The sequence below is a fragment of the Pristiophorus japonicus genome, chromosome 20 (genome assembly GCF_044704955.1).
Source record: "Pristiophorus japonicus isolate sPriJap1 chromosome 20, sPriJap1.hap1, whole genome shotgun sequence".
Classification (NCBI taxonomy): Eukaryota; Metazoa; Chordata; class Chondrichthyes; family Pristiophoridae; genus Pristiophorus; species Pristiophorus japonicus.
This window is the reverse complement of record NC_091996.1, coordinates 15,885,968-15,903,998: the sequence shown is the minus strand read 5'-3', so window position 1 is coordinate 15,903,998 and position 18,031 is coordinate 15,885,968. Positions and strand designations below refer to the sequence as shown.

At 47.2% G+C, this 18,031-nt stretch overlaps 1 protein-coding gene across 1 annotated transcript in view; it reads left to right on the top strand.

The window, feature by feature from the left end:
• LOC139233090 (hemicentin-1-like) overlaps nt 1-18,031 on the top strand; it is a 530,358-nt gene that overhangs the window by 194,461 nt on the left and 317,866 nt on the right. The window contains exons 26-30 of the mRNA XM_070863608.1: nt 8,067-8,258; nt 11,423-11,553; nt 13,483-13,630; nt 14,650-14,776; nt 15,778-15,932. Coding sequence (XP_070719709.1) covers nt 8,067-8,258; nt 11,423-11,553; nt 13,483-13,630; nt 14,650-14,776; nt 15,778-15,932 — 753 coding nt within the window. The remainder of the gene's footprint in view (nt 1-8,066; nt 8,259-11,422; nt 11,554-13,482; nt 13,631-14,649; nt 14,777-15,777; nt 15,933-18,031) is intronic.

The window sequence follows — 18,031 nt, the reverse complement described above, 5'->3', positions numbered from 1 at the left end:
CACCAATGGGGGCCATGCCTTCAGCTGCCCGGGCCCTAAGCTCTGGAATTCCCTCCCCAAACCTCTCTGCCTCTCTATCTCTCTTTCCTCCTATAAGACCCTCCTTAAAACCTACCTCTTTGATCAAGCTTTTAGTCACCTGTCCTAATATCTCCTTATATGGCTCAGTGTCCCATTCTGTTTGATAGTCGCTACTGTTGAAGCTCCTTGGGACGTTTTACGATGTTGAAGGTGCTATATCAATGCAAGTTGTTGTTTGTCTGAAATTCCTCAAACCGCTGTCATAGTGCAAGTGTCAATCCGTTTATTTTAAACCGGAGGGCTGACCCCTCTGCTAAACTAGCGGAGAGGAATTTCAGCTGAGCACATTAAACATTTATACAACTTAATTTCAGGGCCTTCATCATGTTTGTGAATCTGAACAAACCATTGATGTCACAAGCACAAAAAGAAGCCCTTTGGCCCATCATAATTGTGCAAACTGTTTGCTAATGTAAATGGGATGAACTGAAAGCACCGGTCCATTCAGCGCATTGTGGAATCCTAATAGAAACATGCTTTTAAAACTCTGTATATATTTTTTCCAAAAATATGAAACGTGTTATACATGTAAACTTGTATATACACTGTACAGCCACCGAGGGATCATTCCCTGGATCCCAAGGAATCCCACAATCCTTTTGGGAGCACAGGTACTTAAGGAGGCCTCACAGGTTGGAGAGGCACTCTGGAGACCTGCAATAAAAGACTAATTTCACACTTTACTTTGAGCTCACAGTATCCAGTCAGACTCTTTGTTCATACATAACAACTGGCGATGAGATACAGATCGCGAACCCAACGATGCAGAGAACAGTGGGCATCCTGGAGACATTTTCGGAGGAAGATGATTGGGAAACCTTCGTGGAGTGACTCGACAAATACTTCATGGCCAATAAGCTGGAAGGAGAAGCGAACGCTGCCAAACGAAGGGCGATTCTCCTCACCGTCTGCGGGGCATCAACGTATAGCTTCATGAAAAATGTGCTTGCTCCAGCAAAAGCCACAGAGAAATCGTACGATGATTTGTGCACACTGGTCCGGGAGCATCTGAACCCAAAGGAAAGCGTTCTGATGCGAGGTACCGGTCCTACACCTACAAAAGTTCTGAAGGCCAGGAAGTGGTGAGTTATGTCGCCGAGCTAAAACGCCTTGCAGGACATTGCGAATTTGAAGGACATTTGGAGCACATGCTCAGACTTTTTTGTACTTGGCACTGGCCAAGAAATAATATGTCGCAAACTTTTGACTGTAGTGACCCCAACCTTGAGTAAAGCCATAGCGATAGCCCAGGCGTTCATTGCCACCAGTGACAATACTAAGCAAATCTCTCAGCATACATTGCTGCTACAAGTACTGTGAACAAAGTGATGTTGTTTTCAAATCGCAACGTACAGAGCAGGCCCAACATGCCTGCAGCTGCACGTCTGCAGATGTCTGAGTCCACCATCAAGGGTGATGAATGCAAGGCCATTAACATCTTATTGGTGCTGCGGGGTGATCATCATTTCCATTCATGCTGCTTCAAAGGGTACATTTTCAAAGGCTGTGGAACAATGGGATACCTCCAACGTATGTGCAGGCAAGCTGCAAATCCTGTTAATCCTGCAAACCACCATGTTGCAGAGGAGGACAGATCCACGGTGGATCACGACGAACCAGAGCCTCAGACTGAGAAGGCAGAGGTACATGGGGTGCACACATTGACCACAAAGTATCTCCCGATAATGCTGAAGGTTGAACTAAATGGACTCCCGGTGTCAATGGAGCGGGACACGGGTGCGAGCCAGTCCACCATGAGCAAAAAGACTTTGGAAAAATTGTGGTACAGCAAGGTCTCGAGGCCAATCTTGACTCCAATTCGCATGAAATTAAGAACTTATACAAAGGAACTGATTCCCATAATCAGCAGTGCCACTGTAAAGGTCTCCTATGATGGAGCGGTGCAGAAGCTACCACTCTGGGTGGTACCGGGCGATGGTCCCACTCTGCTTGGCAAGAGCTGGCTGGGAAAAATACGCTGGAACTGGGATGAAGTCCGAGCGCTCTCGCCCGCTGATGACATGTCGTGTGCCCAGGTCTTAAACAAGTTCCCTTTGCTGTTTGAACCAGGCATTGGGAAGTTCCAAGGAGCAAACGTGCAGATCCACCTAATTACGGGGGCGCGACCCATTCATCACAAGGCAAGAGCAGTACCGTACATGATGAGAGAGAGGGTAGAGATCGAGCTGGACCGGCTGCAAAGAGAGGACATAATTTCACCGATCGAATTCAGCGAGTGGGCCAGCCCGATCGTTCCAGTCCTCAAGGGTGACGGCACCATCAGAATCTGTGGTGGTTACAAAGTAACTATCAATCGTTTCTCCCTGCAGGACCAATACCCACTACCAAAGGCCGACGACCTTTTTGCAACGCTGGCGGGAGGAAAGACGTTCTCGGAGCTGAACTTGACCTCTACCTACATGATGCAGGAGCTGGAGCAATCATCGAAGGACCTCACCTGCATCAACACGCACAGAGATCGCTTCATTTGTATCAGATGTCTGTTTGGAATTCGATCAGCCGTGTGATATTCCAGAGAAACATGGAAAGCTTACTGAAGTCGGTCCCGCGCACGGTGGTCTTCCAGGACGACATCTTGGTTACAGGTTGGGACACAGTCGAGCATCTGCAGAGCCTGGAGGAGGTTCTTAGTCAACTCAAACGCGTGGGGCTCAGGTTAAAACACTCGAAGTGCGTTTTTCTGGCGCCTGAAGTAGAGCTCCTAGGGAGAAGGATCGTGGGGGATGACATCAGGCCCACCGATTCGAAGACGGAGGCAATCGAGAATGCACCGAGGCCACAGAACGTGACGGAGCTGCTTCGTTTCTTGGACTCCTGAATTACTTTGGTAACTTCTTACCGGGTCTCAGCACACTGTTAGAACCACTGCACGCCTTACTGCGTAAAGGGGACGAATGGGTTTGGGGCAAAAGCCAAGAAAATGCCTTTGTAAAAGCTAGAAAATTGTTATGCTCAAACAAATTGCTTGTGTTGTATGATCCATGTAAACGTTTGTTACTAACATGTGTTGCGTCGTCGTATGGCGTCGGGTGTGTATTGCAACAAGCTAATGATTTTGGGAAATTGCAATCGGTTGCTTATGCATCCAGAAGTCTGTCCAAGGCTGAGAGAGCCTACAGCATGATTGAAAAAGAAGCGTTAGCATATGTCTATGGGGTAAGAAAATGCATCAATACCTGTTTGGGCTAAAATTTGAATTGGAAACTGACCATAAGCCACTTATATCCCTGTTTTCCGAGAGTAAGGGGATAAATACTAATGCATCGGCCCGCATCCAGAGATGGGCGCTCACGTCCGCACACAACTACGCCATCTGCCACAGGGCAGGCACTGAAAACTGTGCCGATGCTCTCAGTAGGCTGCCATTGCCCACCACGGGGGTGCAGCCCGCAGATTTAATCATGGTTATGGAAGCATTTGAGAGTGAGCAATCACCAGTCACAGTCCAACAGATTAGAACCTGGACGAGCCAGGACCCCTTACTGTCCCTAGTAAAAAACTGTGTGCTTCACGGGAGCTGGTTCAGTGTCCCAGTGGAAATGCAGGAAGAGATAAAGCCGTACCAGCGGCGCAAAGATGAAATGTCTGTACAGGCAGACTGCCTTCTGTGGGGCAATCGAGTAGTGGTCCCCAAGAAGGGCAGAGACACCTTCATCAGTGACCTCCACAGTACCCACCCAGGCATCGTAATGATGAAAGCGATAGCCAGATCCCACGTGTGGTGGCCCGGTATCGATGCGGACTTAGAGTCCTGCGTGCACAAATGTAACACATGCTCGCAGCTAAGCAATGCACCCAGGGAGGCACCACTAAGTTTATGGTGTTGACCCTCCAAACCGTGGTCTAGGGTCCATGTCGACTATGCAGGTCCGTTCTTGGGTAAAATGATCCTTGAGATAATGTCGGCAAGCACGTCCGCTGCCACCACTGAAAGCCTGCGGGCCATGTTTGCCATGCACGGTCTGCCCGATGTCCTTGTGAACGACAATGGACCATGTTTTACCAGTTCCGAGTTCAAAAGATTCATGACCCGTAACGGGATCAAACATGTTACATCTGCCCCTATAAACCAGCATCCAATGGTCAGGCAGAGAGAGCAGTGCAAACCATCAAGCAAGGCTTGAAGAGGGTAACGGAAGGCTCACTGCAGACTTGCCTATCCCGAATCCTGCTTAGCTACCGCACGAGACCCCACTCGCTCACTGGGATTCCACCTGCTGAACTACTCATGAAAAGAGCACTTAAGACCAGGCTCTCGTTAGTCCACCCTGATCTACATGAACAGGTAGAGAGCAGGCGGCTTCAACAAAGTGCATACCATGATAGCGCAAATGTGTCACGCGAGATTGAAATCAATGATCCTGTATTTGTATGAAATTATGTACAAGGTCCCAAGTGGCTTCCTGGAACTCTTGTGGACAAAGAGGGGAGCAGGGTGTTTCGGGTCAAACTTTCAAATGAACTCATTCACCAGAAACACTTGGACCAAATCAAACGCAGATTCACAGACTATCCTAAGCAACCCACCTTGGACCCTACCTTCTTTGACCCTCCAACATACACACCAGTGGCAACCGACACCGTGGTTGGCCACGAAGCAGAACCCATCATCCATAGCAGCCCAACAGGACTCACCACACCAGGCAGCCCGGCAAGGCCAGCTGCACAGCAGCCCAGCGAGGGCGCAACAGATGATTCACCAAAACCAGCATTTGCACCAAGATGATGAACCAGGGCAAGAAGGGCCCCAGATCGACTCACTTTGTAAATAGTTACACTGTTGACTTTGGGGGCGGGGTGGGGGGTGGGGGTGAGTGTGATGTATGTAAACTTGTATATACACTGTACAGCCACCAGAGGGCTCATCCCCTGGAGTCACAAGGGATCCCACAATCCTTTGGGAGCACAGGTACTTAAGGAGGCCTCACAGGTTAGAGAGGCACTCTGGAGACCTGCAATAAAATACTAAGGTCACACTTTACTTTGAGCTCACAGTGTTCAGTCTGACTCTTTCTTCATACATAACACAATGCACTAACATGCCATCAGGATTCCTTTCTTTAATTCTGGCTTCAAGCTCTTTCATTTCTTCATTTTTATAGAATCACTATTTAAAAGGAAATCTATATTTTTTAAACATTTCAAATGTCATCCTGAATAAAAATAATTGTGCTGTGGCATGACTCAGGAAAAGGGGATATATGGTTCCTATTTCTGACTATAGCCTGGGGACTAAAAGGAAGGGTTTCACTAAACAACTACACAGATAATTATTTAAATTAGGTAAGTAAATAGTCAGTGTGCCCAACCCATCTCAAGATATCTGTTTTAAGTTAAGGAGCTTGCGTGAAAAACTGTTCTATAAAAACTAAATCCTTGCGGTGAGTAAAATTAGCCTCTAGACTAATGTTTTACAAAGCATAATAAGCCTCCAAATCTCTCCTGGCCCTTTCTACTGTCTATCCCAACTGTGTGCTCTCCCTCCTGTCTGTGACGACATTCCCCTCTCGACCCACTCCTGCCACAGCAGCATAGGAACCATCAGGTTCCTTGGACTATTTCATTATATCGGTCCATAATCATCCATACATCCTCCAACAAAAACCACCATTTAGATATAGAGCCTTCAGCGTGGTAAAATGTCCCGCAGCGCTTCACAGGAGCGTTAACAGACAAAATTTGACAGCGAGCCACATAAGGAGATATTAGGACAGGTGACCAAAAGCTTGGTCAAAGAGGTAGGTTTTAAGGAGCATCTTCAAGGAGGACAGAGAGGTAGAGAGAGGCTGGAGAGATTTAGGGAGGGAGTTCCAGAGCTTGCGACCCAGGCAGTTGAAGTCACGGCCACCAATTGTGGAGCGGTGAAAATCCCACCCCATCGCGAACCAATGCTGAGAACTTTGCCTGGGGATTCCCCCGATCGGCCGCTGTAACTTGGGCAGCAAATTGACAGAAACCCTGGATACACATGTCAGAAGGGTTCAGTGGGAGGCCTTTCAGGAGGGAGGCCTTTCAGGAGAATCCCCAAGAAAATTCCCGGAGCCGACAGTTATCTAGATTCTTGAGCAGGATAGAATGTGACTGAAAGCAGTTTACATACAATAGATTTAGGCTGGGCAGGAAGTATAAAAGTTGACTATGTTTGAAGATTTGAGACCATTATGAATTTTTTGCTTCTTTATCTTCTGTAAAATAAATTCAGTCAATAATTTAAACCTAAAATGTGGTCTGAAATTGTGATCTCTAGTTCCTCCCGCACTGTCTTACTGTCTCTGCCAGAATGTTAGTACCAGTCTGGCTGAGGTGACCCCGGCCCTGTCTGTGGAGTTAACCCCTGACCTGATACATGTCGCAATCTCCTAGCGATCTACATCTTTCTAGCTACATGTTGATGTATCTAATTTCCTTAATGCGTCTAGTGTGTGAGATTGGGGTTAGTTTAAGAGATTATTAACCTCCAGGTTGTTCACTTTGATCCAGAACCTAAATCCTCAAAGTGACAGTACACTTGTCTCTGAGTCAGAAGGTTGTGGGTTCAAGTCCCACTCGAGAGACTTGAGCACAAAAATCCAGGCTGACACTCCAGTGCAGTGCTGAGGGAGTGCTTACCCCGTCTGCTCTCTCGGGTGGATGTAAAAGATCCCATGGCACTATTTCGAACAAGAGCAGGGGAGTTATCCCCAGTATCCTCGCCAATATATATCCCTCAATCAACATCACTAAAAAACAGATTATCTGCTCATGATCACATTGCTGTTTGTGGGAGCTTGCTGTACGCAAATTGGCTGCCACGTTTCCCTACACTACAACAATAATTCATTGGCTGTAAAGCGTTTTGAGAGGTTTGGTGGTCGTGAAAGGCGCTATATAAATGTAAGTGTTTGATTCCCAGCACCCTTGAGATAAAGGCAAATATTCCATTAGTATTTTTGATCAGTTTATGTACCTGTGCACTAGCGTTAATGATTTGCCTGGACACCAGTGTTCCTTGTAAGTTTTTTTGGGGGCTGCTTAGCCCCTTTAAGGCATGCACATTTTTTTCTCAATTGAAAAGCCAGCTCATTGGCTGCGCAGGACCCCGGAGCTTAAAGGGAACATTGCTGGGCACCCAAATCCCTCGGGCTCCTCCACAGTTCCTAGTCTCTCGCCATTAAGAAACTAATCTGATTTGTCTTTCATAGAGTCGTAGAAATTTACAGTACGGAAGGAGGCCATTCGGCCCATCATGTCCGCGCCGGCCAACAAAGAGCTATCCAGCTTAATCGCACTTTCCAGCTCTTGGTCCATAGCCCTATAGGTTACGGCACTTCAAGTGCACATCCAAGTACTTTTAAATGTGGTGAGAGTTTCTGCCTCTACCACTCTTTAGGCAGTGAGTTCCAGACCCCCACCACCCTCTGGGTGATAGAAATTTCCCCTCAAATCCCCTCTAAACCCACCAATTATTTTAAATCTATGCCCCCCGGTTGTTGACCCCTCTGCTAAGGTAAATAGGTCCTTCCTATCCACTCTATCCCGGCCTCTCCTAATTTTATACACCTCAATGAGGTCTCCCCTCAGTCTCCTCTGTTCCAAAGAAAACAAACTCAGCCTATCCAATCTTTCCTCATAGCTAAAATTCACCAGTCCAGGCAACATCCTCGCAAATCTCCTCTGCACCCTCTCTAGTGCAATCACATCTTTCCTGTAATGTGGTGACCAGAACTGTAGGCTAGACATCTTTACAGGATGACCTCACATTTCCCCACATTGAACTCCATCTGCCACAGCTTTTCCCACTCACAATCTGTCTATCTCCCTTTGTAACTTCCTATTCCCATCTGCACACTCACTAAGACTCCTAATTTAATGTAATGTACGAATATCCTGAACAAACATTTTCCATATTCTATTTGAACCCTTTTATTAATATGCTCTCATGATACCTGTAACTCGCTTGACCTTTCCTGTTTATATGTCCCCAGGATCTCCTCCACCAGTTATACGTTGGCTACAGAATGGGTTGGAACTGCCAGTGAACGAACCAGGAATCTCGATACTGGAGGATGGCTCCCTTCTAATTGATTCGGCTTCACCCTATGACAGCGGAGATTATTTGTGTATTGCAACGAATGAGGCTGGCTCTACCAAAAAGAAGTATCGATTGAAAGTCAGAGGTAAATGTTTGAGGTGTGAAGTTAAACTATGTCCGACTTGAACTGTTATTGTGCTGAAGAAACTGATAGTTCAACCAATACCGAGACAGGGATCTGAACTTGGGGCCCCTGGCCAAGTGTCCAAAAGGTTAGCACATGGCATTTTTAATGAGACAAATGGCTTGTGGCATCGAAAAGTATTTCTGGAATGTATGACGTCCCAGTAGCTTGGATTGTCAAAGGACTGACTCCCGACTCAAAGGTTGTGAGTTAGGAGACCCGAGATTAATCTGCCATTCTGTAATGTATTTGCTTCATGGGTTCTAAGTGATAGAATTCATAGCAACAAATTGCTATTGAGAATTAGTCGGTTTATTAGCAAAAGGTTTAACAATCACACTACACATTACCAGTTCATCCACTGGGCTCACAACCACCTGCCTCATCCTGAACTCAACTGGCTGGGGTTTTATTGAGTCTTGTGATAAGCCATGCCAAACACAACAGTGCTACAACTATTTTTGTAGAAAACAAATAATCAAGTGCCCCCTGATTAAGGGCGGGGGGGAGGCACACTCCAAAAACTTTTCAACTGCCCCCATTTTTTTGGTTTTGTATTTTTTTTTGATGGCACTAAAATACACATTATACAAGTGCCCCCTGGCTAAAAGGGGGAGGGGGGGGCACTAAAACCGCCAACTTAAACGAATTAAACTTTAGACATTTAAAATCAAATTAAAAGTTGGTTACCGAGGGTGATGATGCACTCCAGTCCCTCCAGCGCCCACCTCTCGCGGAAGGCCCCGAGCGTACCGATGGACACCGCGTGCTCCATCTCCAGGGACACCCTGGTATACTCACAGGTGCATACATTACACACTCCAAGTCACTTGGTTCAGTTTGGGGAGTTGCATTAGCTTTTGGCTGCACAGTTGGACTGGAGTTCCCCACGGGATTGTGGTGTTCCTTCTGCTGGGGAGGAATTACATTCCTTGGCGGCACTTTTTGCTTTGACCGTACTTTGAGTTAGCTTGCCACAAAGTTATATTGAGAGCTGGCACGTTACAACTCCAACTGTTCGCTTTATGTCTGGCACTGGCTCATTCGGGGCACTGTTCTCATCGCACATTTATATGGTCGATTAAACTTCAGAACAGCGTGTTGCTCTGTTTAAGGCTTTTTTTGTGATGTGGGAGCTGTTACACGTCTTTACAGGCTGAGCAGTGAAGGCGTACACTGGAGCACCAGCCCACTGTACTGTGAACCAGTGGGACGCAGATTCACCGCCGTAATCTCGCTCGCTTAGAGTTGCCAATCTGAAGCAGTCATTGGTGCCGCAGCTTGAGGTAGAGGTCTGGGAGCAGGTTGTCCGCCCATCCTGTGGCCATGTCTGATGCCTGGGAGAGACCACTGGAAAAACGAGAGAGAAAAGTATTCATACCTTTGCAAAAATAAAATTAGTCGAAGATAAGAAATCCAAGTCCACTATTGCCATCATCAACATTATTGTGCACCTGGTATTTTGGTTCTCAGCCAGCTCTGGAATCTGGAGCCCCTTGGAGGAGTTTACCAGCTCCCTTTACAAGCAATTTCTGCTGGATCTGAAATCATACTGAGGTTACCCGAGCCGGCCCTTTTCAGTCAGTAGAAATTAAGAGGCATCCTATTACAAGTTGAATATATGAGTAAAGGGGGCCAAAATGACCCCCGCCTTAAGCTCCATTACCACCTCTAAGAGACGGGAATGGAGCGGAGAGGCCTTACCGACCGGGGACAGACGGATGGGCTGACCCGTCCTATAATGCCTCCGGGCCGTGAGCGGCAGGAATGGGTTTCTGCGCCACCTGTGCTGCCCGTCGGGCACGTGCTGACCCCACACCGACTGGCGGGAAACTGCCCCGCAGGAGTGGAGCGGCCGCTGGTCGGTGCCACTGACAGGTTTCCCCCGGCGGGTAGCTGCGTGTAGCTGGGCGGCACGTCCGCCCTTAAAGGGGCCGGCGTGCTGCCGGCGCCTCCATTTTATTTTAATTGTCGGCCGACTTCGAGGTCGGCCTGACATTGGTAGCCACGGGTTCGGCCGGGCCGCCAACAGGCAGCCCGGCACCCCCTCCTTGGTACTGGGCCGCCGGCCCAGCCTAAACCCTCCCTGGGGTGCCCTAGTGTCAGATCGCGACTGATGGCCGATTCTCTCCCTTTTAACGGAGCCGAGAGACGTGGTGACGCAGATGCACAATGACATCACCATCGCTCCGCTGCTGAGTGACAGTGGCGGAGAATTCGTCCCGCCTCCACTTCCGCCTCTCACCAGCACTTCTGCCCTCTTTATGACCAATTTCCTGGCCTATTCAAAAAAAAAAGACAAAGGTGAATTTCGTGAAAGAGGGGGACCTATTCCGAAACGGCAGTAAAAACTCTTTTTCTGGTTAGGAGCGCCAGCTTTCTGGCGGGACTGAATTTCGGTCCCATATTCTCTAGAGTTTAGAAGAATGAGAGGTGACCTCATTAAAACATACAAATTTCTTACAAGGGTTGACATGGTAGATGCAGGGAGGATGTTTCCCCCGGCTGGGGAGTCTAGAAGCAGGGGTCACACTCTCAGAATAAGGGGTCGGCCATTTAGGACTGAGATGGGGAGAATCTTCTTCACTCAGAGGGTGGTGAACCTTTGGAATTCTCTACCCCAGAGGGCTGTGGGGGCTCAGTCTTCGAGTATATTCAAGATAGAGATCGCTAGATTTTTGGATATTAAGGGAATCGAGGGATATGGGGATCGGGCGGGAAGGTGGAGTTGAGGTAGAAGATCAGCCATGATCTTATTGAATGGTTGTGCAGGCTCGAGGGGCTGAATGGCCTACTCCTCCTATTTCTTATGTTCTTATGTTCTATCGTCCATCAGTTTTTTAAAAAAAGTTTCAGAGCAGTTATTTTGGAAAACATGCTTAGTTGATTTTCACTGGTGTGAAATGAGAATGATGTGAAACCATGTGTTGAAGGACTCACTCCGGTATCTTGCTGCACCAACAGCTTTGTTCTATCCTTTTAGTGCTGCATGGAAATTCTTGGTGTGGCAACAACACAGCGATACAGCATAAAGACAACAGGTTGTTCCCACCAACTGTGTTTTCTGTTGATTTGAATGAGAGCTTGATCCCCCTCCCTTCCTCTGTCCTTTACTCTCATTCCAGTTCCCCCCGAGATTCGGGACAACGACCGAGTGCAGAACATCACTGCAGTGATTAACCAGCCATTGACCTTGGAGTGCGATGCCAGCGGTAACCCGACACCAACCCTCAGTTGGTACAAAAATGAGCAGCCGGTATGTGTGGCCAGTCGGTGTTCTTAAAACGGGGAGAGGGGGAGAAGTAGGACGATAACCCAGCATGAAAACGGCGTGCTATGTAGCGATACGCCAGTTCATACCCGGACGCGCCAGAGGTTACACGCCTGGTTCTAACCATTATATGACGTGGAGGCCAGGAAAGGTGCTAGAGTTGGACTGGTGATGATGCACTCCAGTCCCTCCAGCACCCACTTCTCGCGGAAGGCCGCAAGCCTACCGGTGGACACCGCGTGCTCCATCTCCAGGGACACCCTGGCTTGGATGTAATCGCGGAAGAGAGGCAGGCAGTCGGGCTGAACGACCCCTTCGACTGCCCGCTGCCTGGACCAGTTGATGGCCACCTTGGCTGTGCCCAGGAGCAGTCCTACGAGGAGACCTTCAGACCTCCAGTGCCTCTACATCCTTTTTATAATATGGCGACCAGAACGGTATGCAGTACTCAAAGTGTGGTCTAACCAAGGTTCACACACGGGTTCCTCGACTCTCAGTGGGCGACTGAATCATGGAAAGGGAGAACCTCATAGCTGCACCCCATCCTTTCCTGGCCAGGCATCTACACACGCATTGTCCAGCAGGTACCATTGGCTGCCAAGCAGGAACCTGGCTTTCTACACTGAGTTGGGCTGTAGCACCCTTGTGGACATCCTGGGTGAGGTCAACCAACGGGACACAGACCAGGATTTGAACCTGAACACACACAGCCACTGGGAAGGGTCAAAAAAAGATTTGCTGGAGTGATACCAGAACTGAGAGGCTATACCTATCAGGAAAGATTGAACAGTTTGGGGTTCTTTTCTCTAGAAAAAGAGAAGACTAAGGGGTGACCTGATCGAGGACTTTAAGATTCTGAAAGGGTTTGATAGGGTAGACGTAGAGAAGATGTTTCAACTTGTGGGGGAGACCAGAACAAGGGCCATAAATATAAGATAGTCACTAATAAATAGGGAATTCAGGAGAAACTTCTTTACTCAGAGAGTGGTTAGAATGTGGAACTTGCTGCCACAAGGAGTGGTTGAGGCTACTAGCATAGAGGCATTTAAAGGGAAGCTAGATAAACACCTGAGGGAGAAAGGAATAGAAGGATATGCTGATGGGGTGAGATGTAGTAGAGTGGGAGGAGGCTTGTGTGGAGCATAAATCCCGGCATGGTCCAGTTGGGCCGAACGGCCTGTTTCTGTGCTGGACACTCTATGTAACGATGTGACATCCATCTGTTTTCTAATGGAATAAAAACAGAAAATGCTGGAAATACTCAGCAGGTCAGGCAGCATCCGTGGAGAGAGAAACAGAGTTAACGTTTCAGGTTGATGACCCTGTGTCAAAAGTTCTGACGAAATGTCATCGACCAGAAACGTTAACTCTGTATCTCTCTCCACAGATGCTGCCTGACCCGCTGAGTATTTCCAGCATTGTCTGTTTTTATTTCAGATTTGCAGCATCTGCAGTATTTTGCTTTTGTTTTTTTAATGTAACTATCTGAAAGCGCTTCTGGGCAAATAGTGTTGGATGAGAAATAACATTAAATGGTAAAGTTAATATTTTTGAAGAATGATTAAATGCATTTAGTGCATTTTAAGTAACCTGCACATTTAGTCTTAACCAGTTATTATAACGACTTGAGCTAATATTGATCTGACTTAAAACCTCCATTCTTTGACTGTAACTATGGTCGTAACTATGAGGCCTGCAGATGTGTAAATGACACAATAACAGCTGTATTCGGCCTTGGACTGCATGGAGTTTTTCCCCAAGAGAAGATGCTGAATATGTGTTGACGGTGATGGCCACGAGCTGCCCTGTAATAAGCAGGCAGCTGCTCGGACAACCTGTAACCTTTGACCTCGGGGAGCAGTCGCCAGCGGAGAAATAAAATGGCTGTGTTTCTCATTGCTCTTTGTCCTGAAGGTGTCGGAGAGTGGCAGAGTCCGTCTTCTGAATGTCGGCCGTCTGCTGCGGCTCACAAAAGCCCGCAAAGGGGACTCTGGAGTGTACTCCTGCAACGCCGCTAATGTCGCTGGAACGGTTAATAAACACTTCAATCTATTGGTGCAGGGTAAGGCTCAATGCTGGTGCAACAATCTGAGCTTTCCTCCTACGCTCCACTTTTCCTGCTCATCCTTCTCCCTTCAGTGAGTTGAAACAAAGATTCCTCACAACTGACTCTCTCTGACTCATCCACCCCCGGCTCTCAAAGCTGTGGAACTTGCTACTTGCATCTGTTTTTTTTTCTTTCTCCAGTAATCTGTAAGCTTTTTAATTACCCGCAGTTAGCATCATCGGGACTTTCCAGCCTTGGCTACATCCTGAAATCCTGGGCCTCGGCCCTTCACCGAGGATTCCCGACACAGTTGCATAACCAAGACCCGCCTATTTCCACCTCCGTAACATCGCCCATCTCCGCCCTTGCCTCTCAGCTCATCTGCTGCTGAAGCCCTCATCCATGCCTTTGTTACCTCTAAACTTGACAATTCCAACACACACCTGGCCGGCCTCCCACATTCTACCCTAGGTAAACTAGAGGTCATTCAAAACTCAGCAGCCTGTGTCCTAACTCGCACCAAGTCCCGCTCGCCCATCACCCCTTTGCTCACTGACCCACATTTAATTCCGGTTAAGCAACACCTCGATTTCAAAATGCTCATCCTTATTTTCAAACCCCTCCATGGCTTCGTCCCTTCCTATCTCTGTAATCTTCTCCAGCCCCACAACCCCCCTCCCCCCCGAGATGTCTACGCTCCTCTAATTCTGCCCTCTTGAGCATCCCTGATTATAATCGCTCAACCATCGGTGGCCGTGCCTTCTGTTGCCTGGGCCCCCAAGCTCTGGAACTCCCTGCCTAAAGCTCTCCGCCTCTTTACCTCTCTTTCCTCCTTCAAGGCGCGCTTCTTAAAATATACCTCTTTGACCCAGCTTTTGGTCATCTGCGCTAATTTCTACTTGTGTGGCTCGGTGTCAAACTATTATCGCATAATACTCTTGTGAAGCGCCTTGGGATGTTTCACTGCGGTAAAGGCGCTCTATAAATGCAGGTTGTTGTTGTTTGATGACTTTCGCATCTTGCTCTTCCTGTAGTGCCTGCCACGATCTATGGATCGGGAATCACTCAAGAGGTGGGCGTTTCGGTGAATTCTGAGCTGGTGCTCCAGTGCCGGGCCAGCGGATTTCCTTTTCCACACATTGCCTGGAGTAAGGATGGAGAGTAAGTACGAGGATCCGGGTCTTGTTTTCTTCACCCTGCTCCCAGCACCGTTTCGCCCCGTTTTTCTCCCTGAGGGCGCTGACTCATTCTGGGATTTGGGTCCATTGATTGCAGCCACCCTCCGAAATACAACTATTCTTTATGTGTGAGCTTAGATAGAGAGAGCACAGCTTTTATATACATTACAGAGAATAGTGCAGCCTGTATGTATTATAGGAAATAGTGCACTATGTATATAGCACATTATATATGAACAGCACACCTTTTTTATATATATATATATATTTATATTCTAGAGAATAAGGCTCTCTTTATGTACTATAGGAAATGTGCACTCTGTAGATATAACAAGTATATAAGAAATAGGAACAGGAGTAGGCCATTCAACCCCTCAAGCCTGCTCCCCATTCAATAAAATCATGGCTGATCCGATCTTGGCCTCAACCCCACTTCCCTGCCCGCTCCCCATAACCCTTATATCATATATCATAAAGAGCACCTATATATAGAAAGAAAGAAAGTCAGACTTACATTTAAAAAGTGCTTTTCACTACCGCCGGACGTCTCAAAGCGCTTTACAGTCAATTAAGTACTTTTGGAGTGTAGTCACTGTTGTAATTTTATTTATATATTTATATTTACAATGAATCGCACACAGATAAGTATTTATTCCAGAGAATAACTCACCCTGTATATACTCTAGGGAAAATAGTGTCCTGTATATGTTATTGGAATAGCACACCCTGTGCATAATATGGAGAATGCTACACCCTGTGTATAGCACACTCCATATCTGGAGTATAGCCCACCCTGTATTATAATGAGGAATAGTGCAGCGTGTATATAGTATAGAGAATAGCACACCTGTAATAAATGACTAAGAGCTGGGCAACCTGTTTATATACGTGTGTTATTTATTTAAATGTGTGGGGAGAGAGAGCGTCTGTGAGTCCTGCCTTTAGTCCTATCTGTTTAACTGCTCAATTTTTGTTGGTTATTAGGGGCCTGTCTCTGGGCGCCAAACACATGGAGTTTACAGAAGAGGGGCAGATGTTACGGATTCCGACAGCCAGCCTCATCGATCAGGGAATCTATCAGTGTGTTGCCCTCAACGCAGCTGGGCAGCAGAGCAAACACTTCAAAGTGAATGTCTACGGTATGGATAAAACCACACATTTCCGCTGTGATTGATTCGACATTTACTTTCCCTGCCACTGTTTGTATTTCGAAGTACCTACTGGTCAAGAACGACATGGCACTAAAGTTGGCAGACAACGATTTTATTAACAACCGGTCTGGAGCTCCTTCCTGTATATTACAATAACAGGCCGAGCTCTCAGTATACCTGTTATGTTTTCGATACGACCTCACAAACACACACAGACTTTAAGATGGCTGATAACTTCAGGAAGCCAGTCACGTGACTTGTTCCCTCTTTATTGTTGTAAACAGCAATGGCTGCAATGCCACAGTAGCCCACTGGGCGGTGCTGTAAAAATTACAATACCACAGCACAGATTACCTTCGCAGTGTATCATACATCCTTACACTTTATTTCATGGTCATCTGCACTTCAGCAGCCCGCGGCCCTGCACCTTAGTTCGAAGCCTCAACTGACTCTTATTGAAACCTATAGTGAGGGGGCTTGACAAGGTAGATGCAGAGAGGATGCTTCCCCTTGTGGGGGAATCTAGAACGATGGGCACAGTTTCAAAATAAGCGGCCGCCCATTGAAGACGGCGATGAGGAGAAATTTCTTCTCTCAGTCATAAATCTGTGGAATTCTCTGCCCCAGAGAGCAGTGGAGGCTGGTTCTTTGAATATATTTAAGGTGGAGATAGACAGATTCTTGAACAATAGGGGAGTCAAGGGTTATGGGGAACAGGCAGGAAAGTAGAGCTGAGGCCAAATCAGATTAGCTATGATCTTATTGAATAGCGGAGTGGGCTTGAGGGGCTGTATGGCATCTCTTGCTCCTATTTCTTATGTTCTTATTCCATTTGTCTACCTTTATCGTTCGATGACGTGAAACGATTGAGCCCGATTGTGAGGGTCTTCTTGAAAATGAATGAGAGAGGGGAAGAGAGCTAGCAAAGAGAAAAAGAAAGAAAGCATTACATTTATATAGAGCCTTTCACGAACACCAGATGTCTAAAAAAAAAGTGCTTTACAGCCAATGAAGTACTTTTGGAGTGTAGATAAAATATTTTAGTTATGTTGATTGAGGGATAAATATTGGCCAGGACACCGGGAATAACTCCCCTGCTCTTCTTTGAAATAGTGCCATGGGATCTTTTACATCCCCCTCTGAGTCAGAAGGTTGTGAGTTCAAGTCCTACTCCCGGGACTTGAGCACAAAAATATAGGCTGACACTCCAGTGCAGTGCTGAGGTGCCGCCTTTCGAATGAGACATTAATCCGAGGCCCGTCTGCTCTCTCAAGTGGATGTAAACGATCCGCGTTTCCCACATTACAACACTGACTACACTCCAAAAAGTACTTCATTGGCTGTAAAGTGGTTTGAGACATCCGGTGGTGGTGAAAGGTGCTATATAAATCCAAGTCATTCTTTTCTTTAATATAAAACAGAAAATGCTGGAAATACTGAGCAGGTCAGGGGGCATGTGTGGAGAGAGAAACAGAGTTAACGTTTCAGGTCGATGGCCCTTCGTCAGAACTGTGCTTTTGCCCTCGTGGATGTAAAGGGAAAGCTTACAGGCAGGGAGCAGGAATAGAGGAGAAGTCTGAGAGAGCTGCAAACTCTGCAACACATCTCGCACAAGTCCAGAGCTTGCAGTTCTCTCATGCTGTTAGAGCTGCGATCACTCCGAGTGCGTGTTGAGTTAGTATCAAGTCTGGTGTTGTGACTTCATGTCCACTGGGACCTTGCTGGAGGAAGCAGCAGCTCATTTCAAATCATTGAGTCATGTTTGTGTGGGCTGTATTTGGACTGCGATTTGATTCCTTGCTAACGTTCAAGTTGGCTTCTTTGTGTTGAGTGGGACTGGAGACTTTCAGCCAGACTGATAGATGGAGGATTAGCTTTCAGCCATCGTTCTTTGGCTTTACACAACTTCATTTTTGGAATGATCCCCCTTCCCACCTTGTCCGACAGCTGTGTGACTGAGAGAGCAGGTACATGGCCTGCTCGGGTGCCCCTTGTAGCTGTTTGTTAAGAGATGCTCGGACCAACCGGGTCTAATTCTCCCCTTGAATTATTTCTCACTCCTCTCTCCTCAGAGATGGAACAACTTC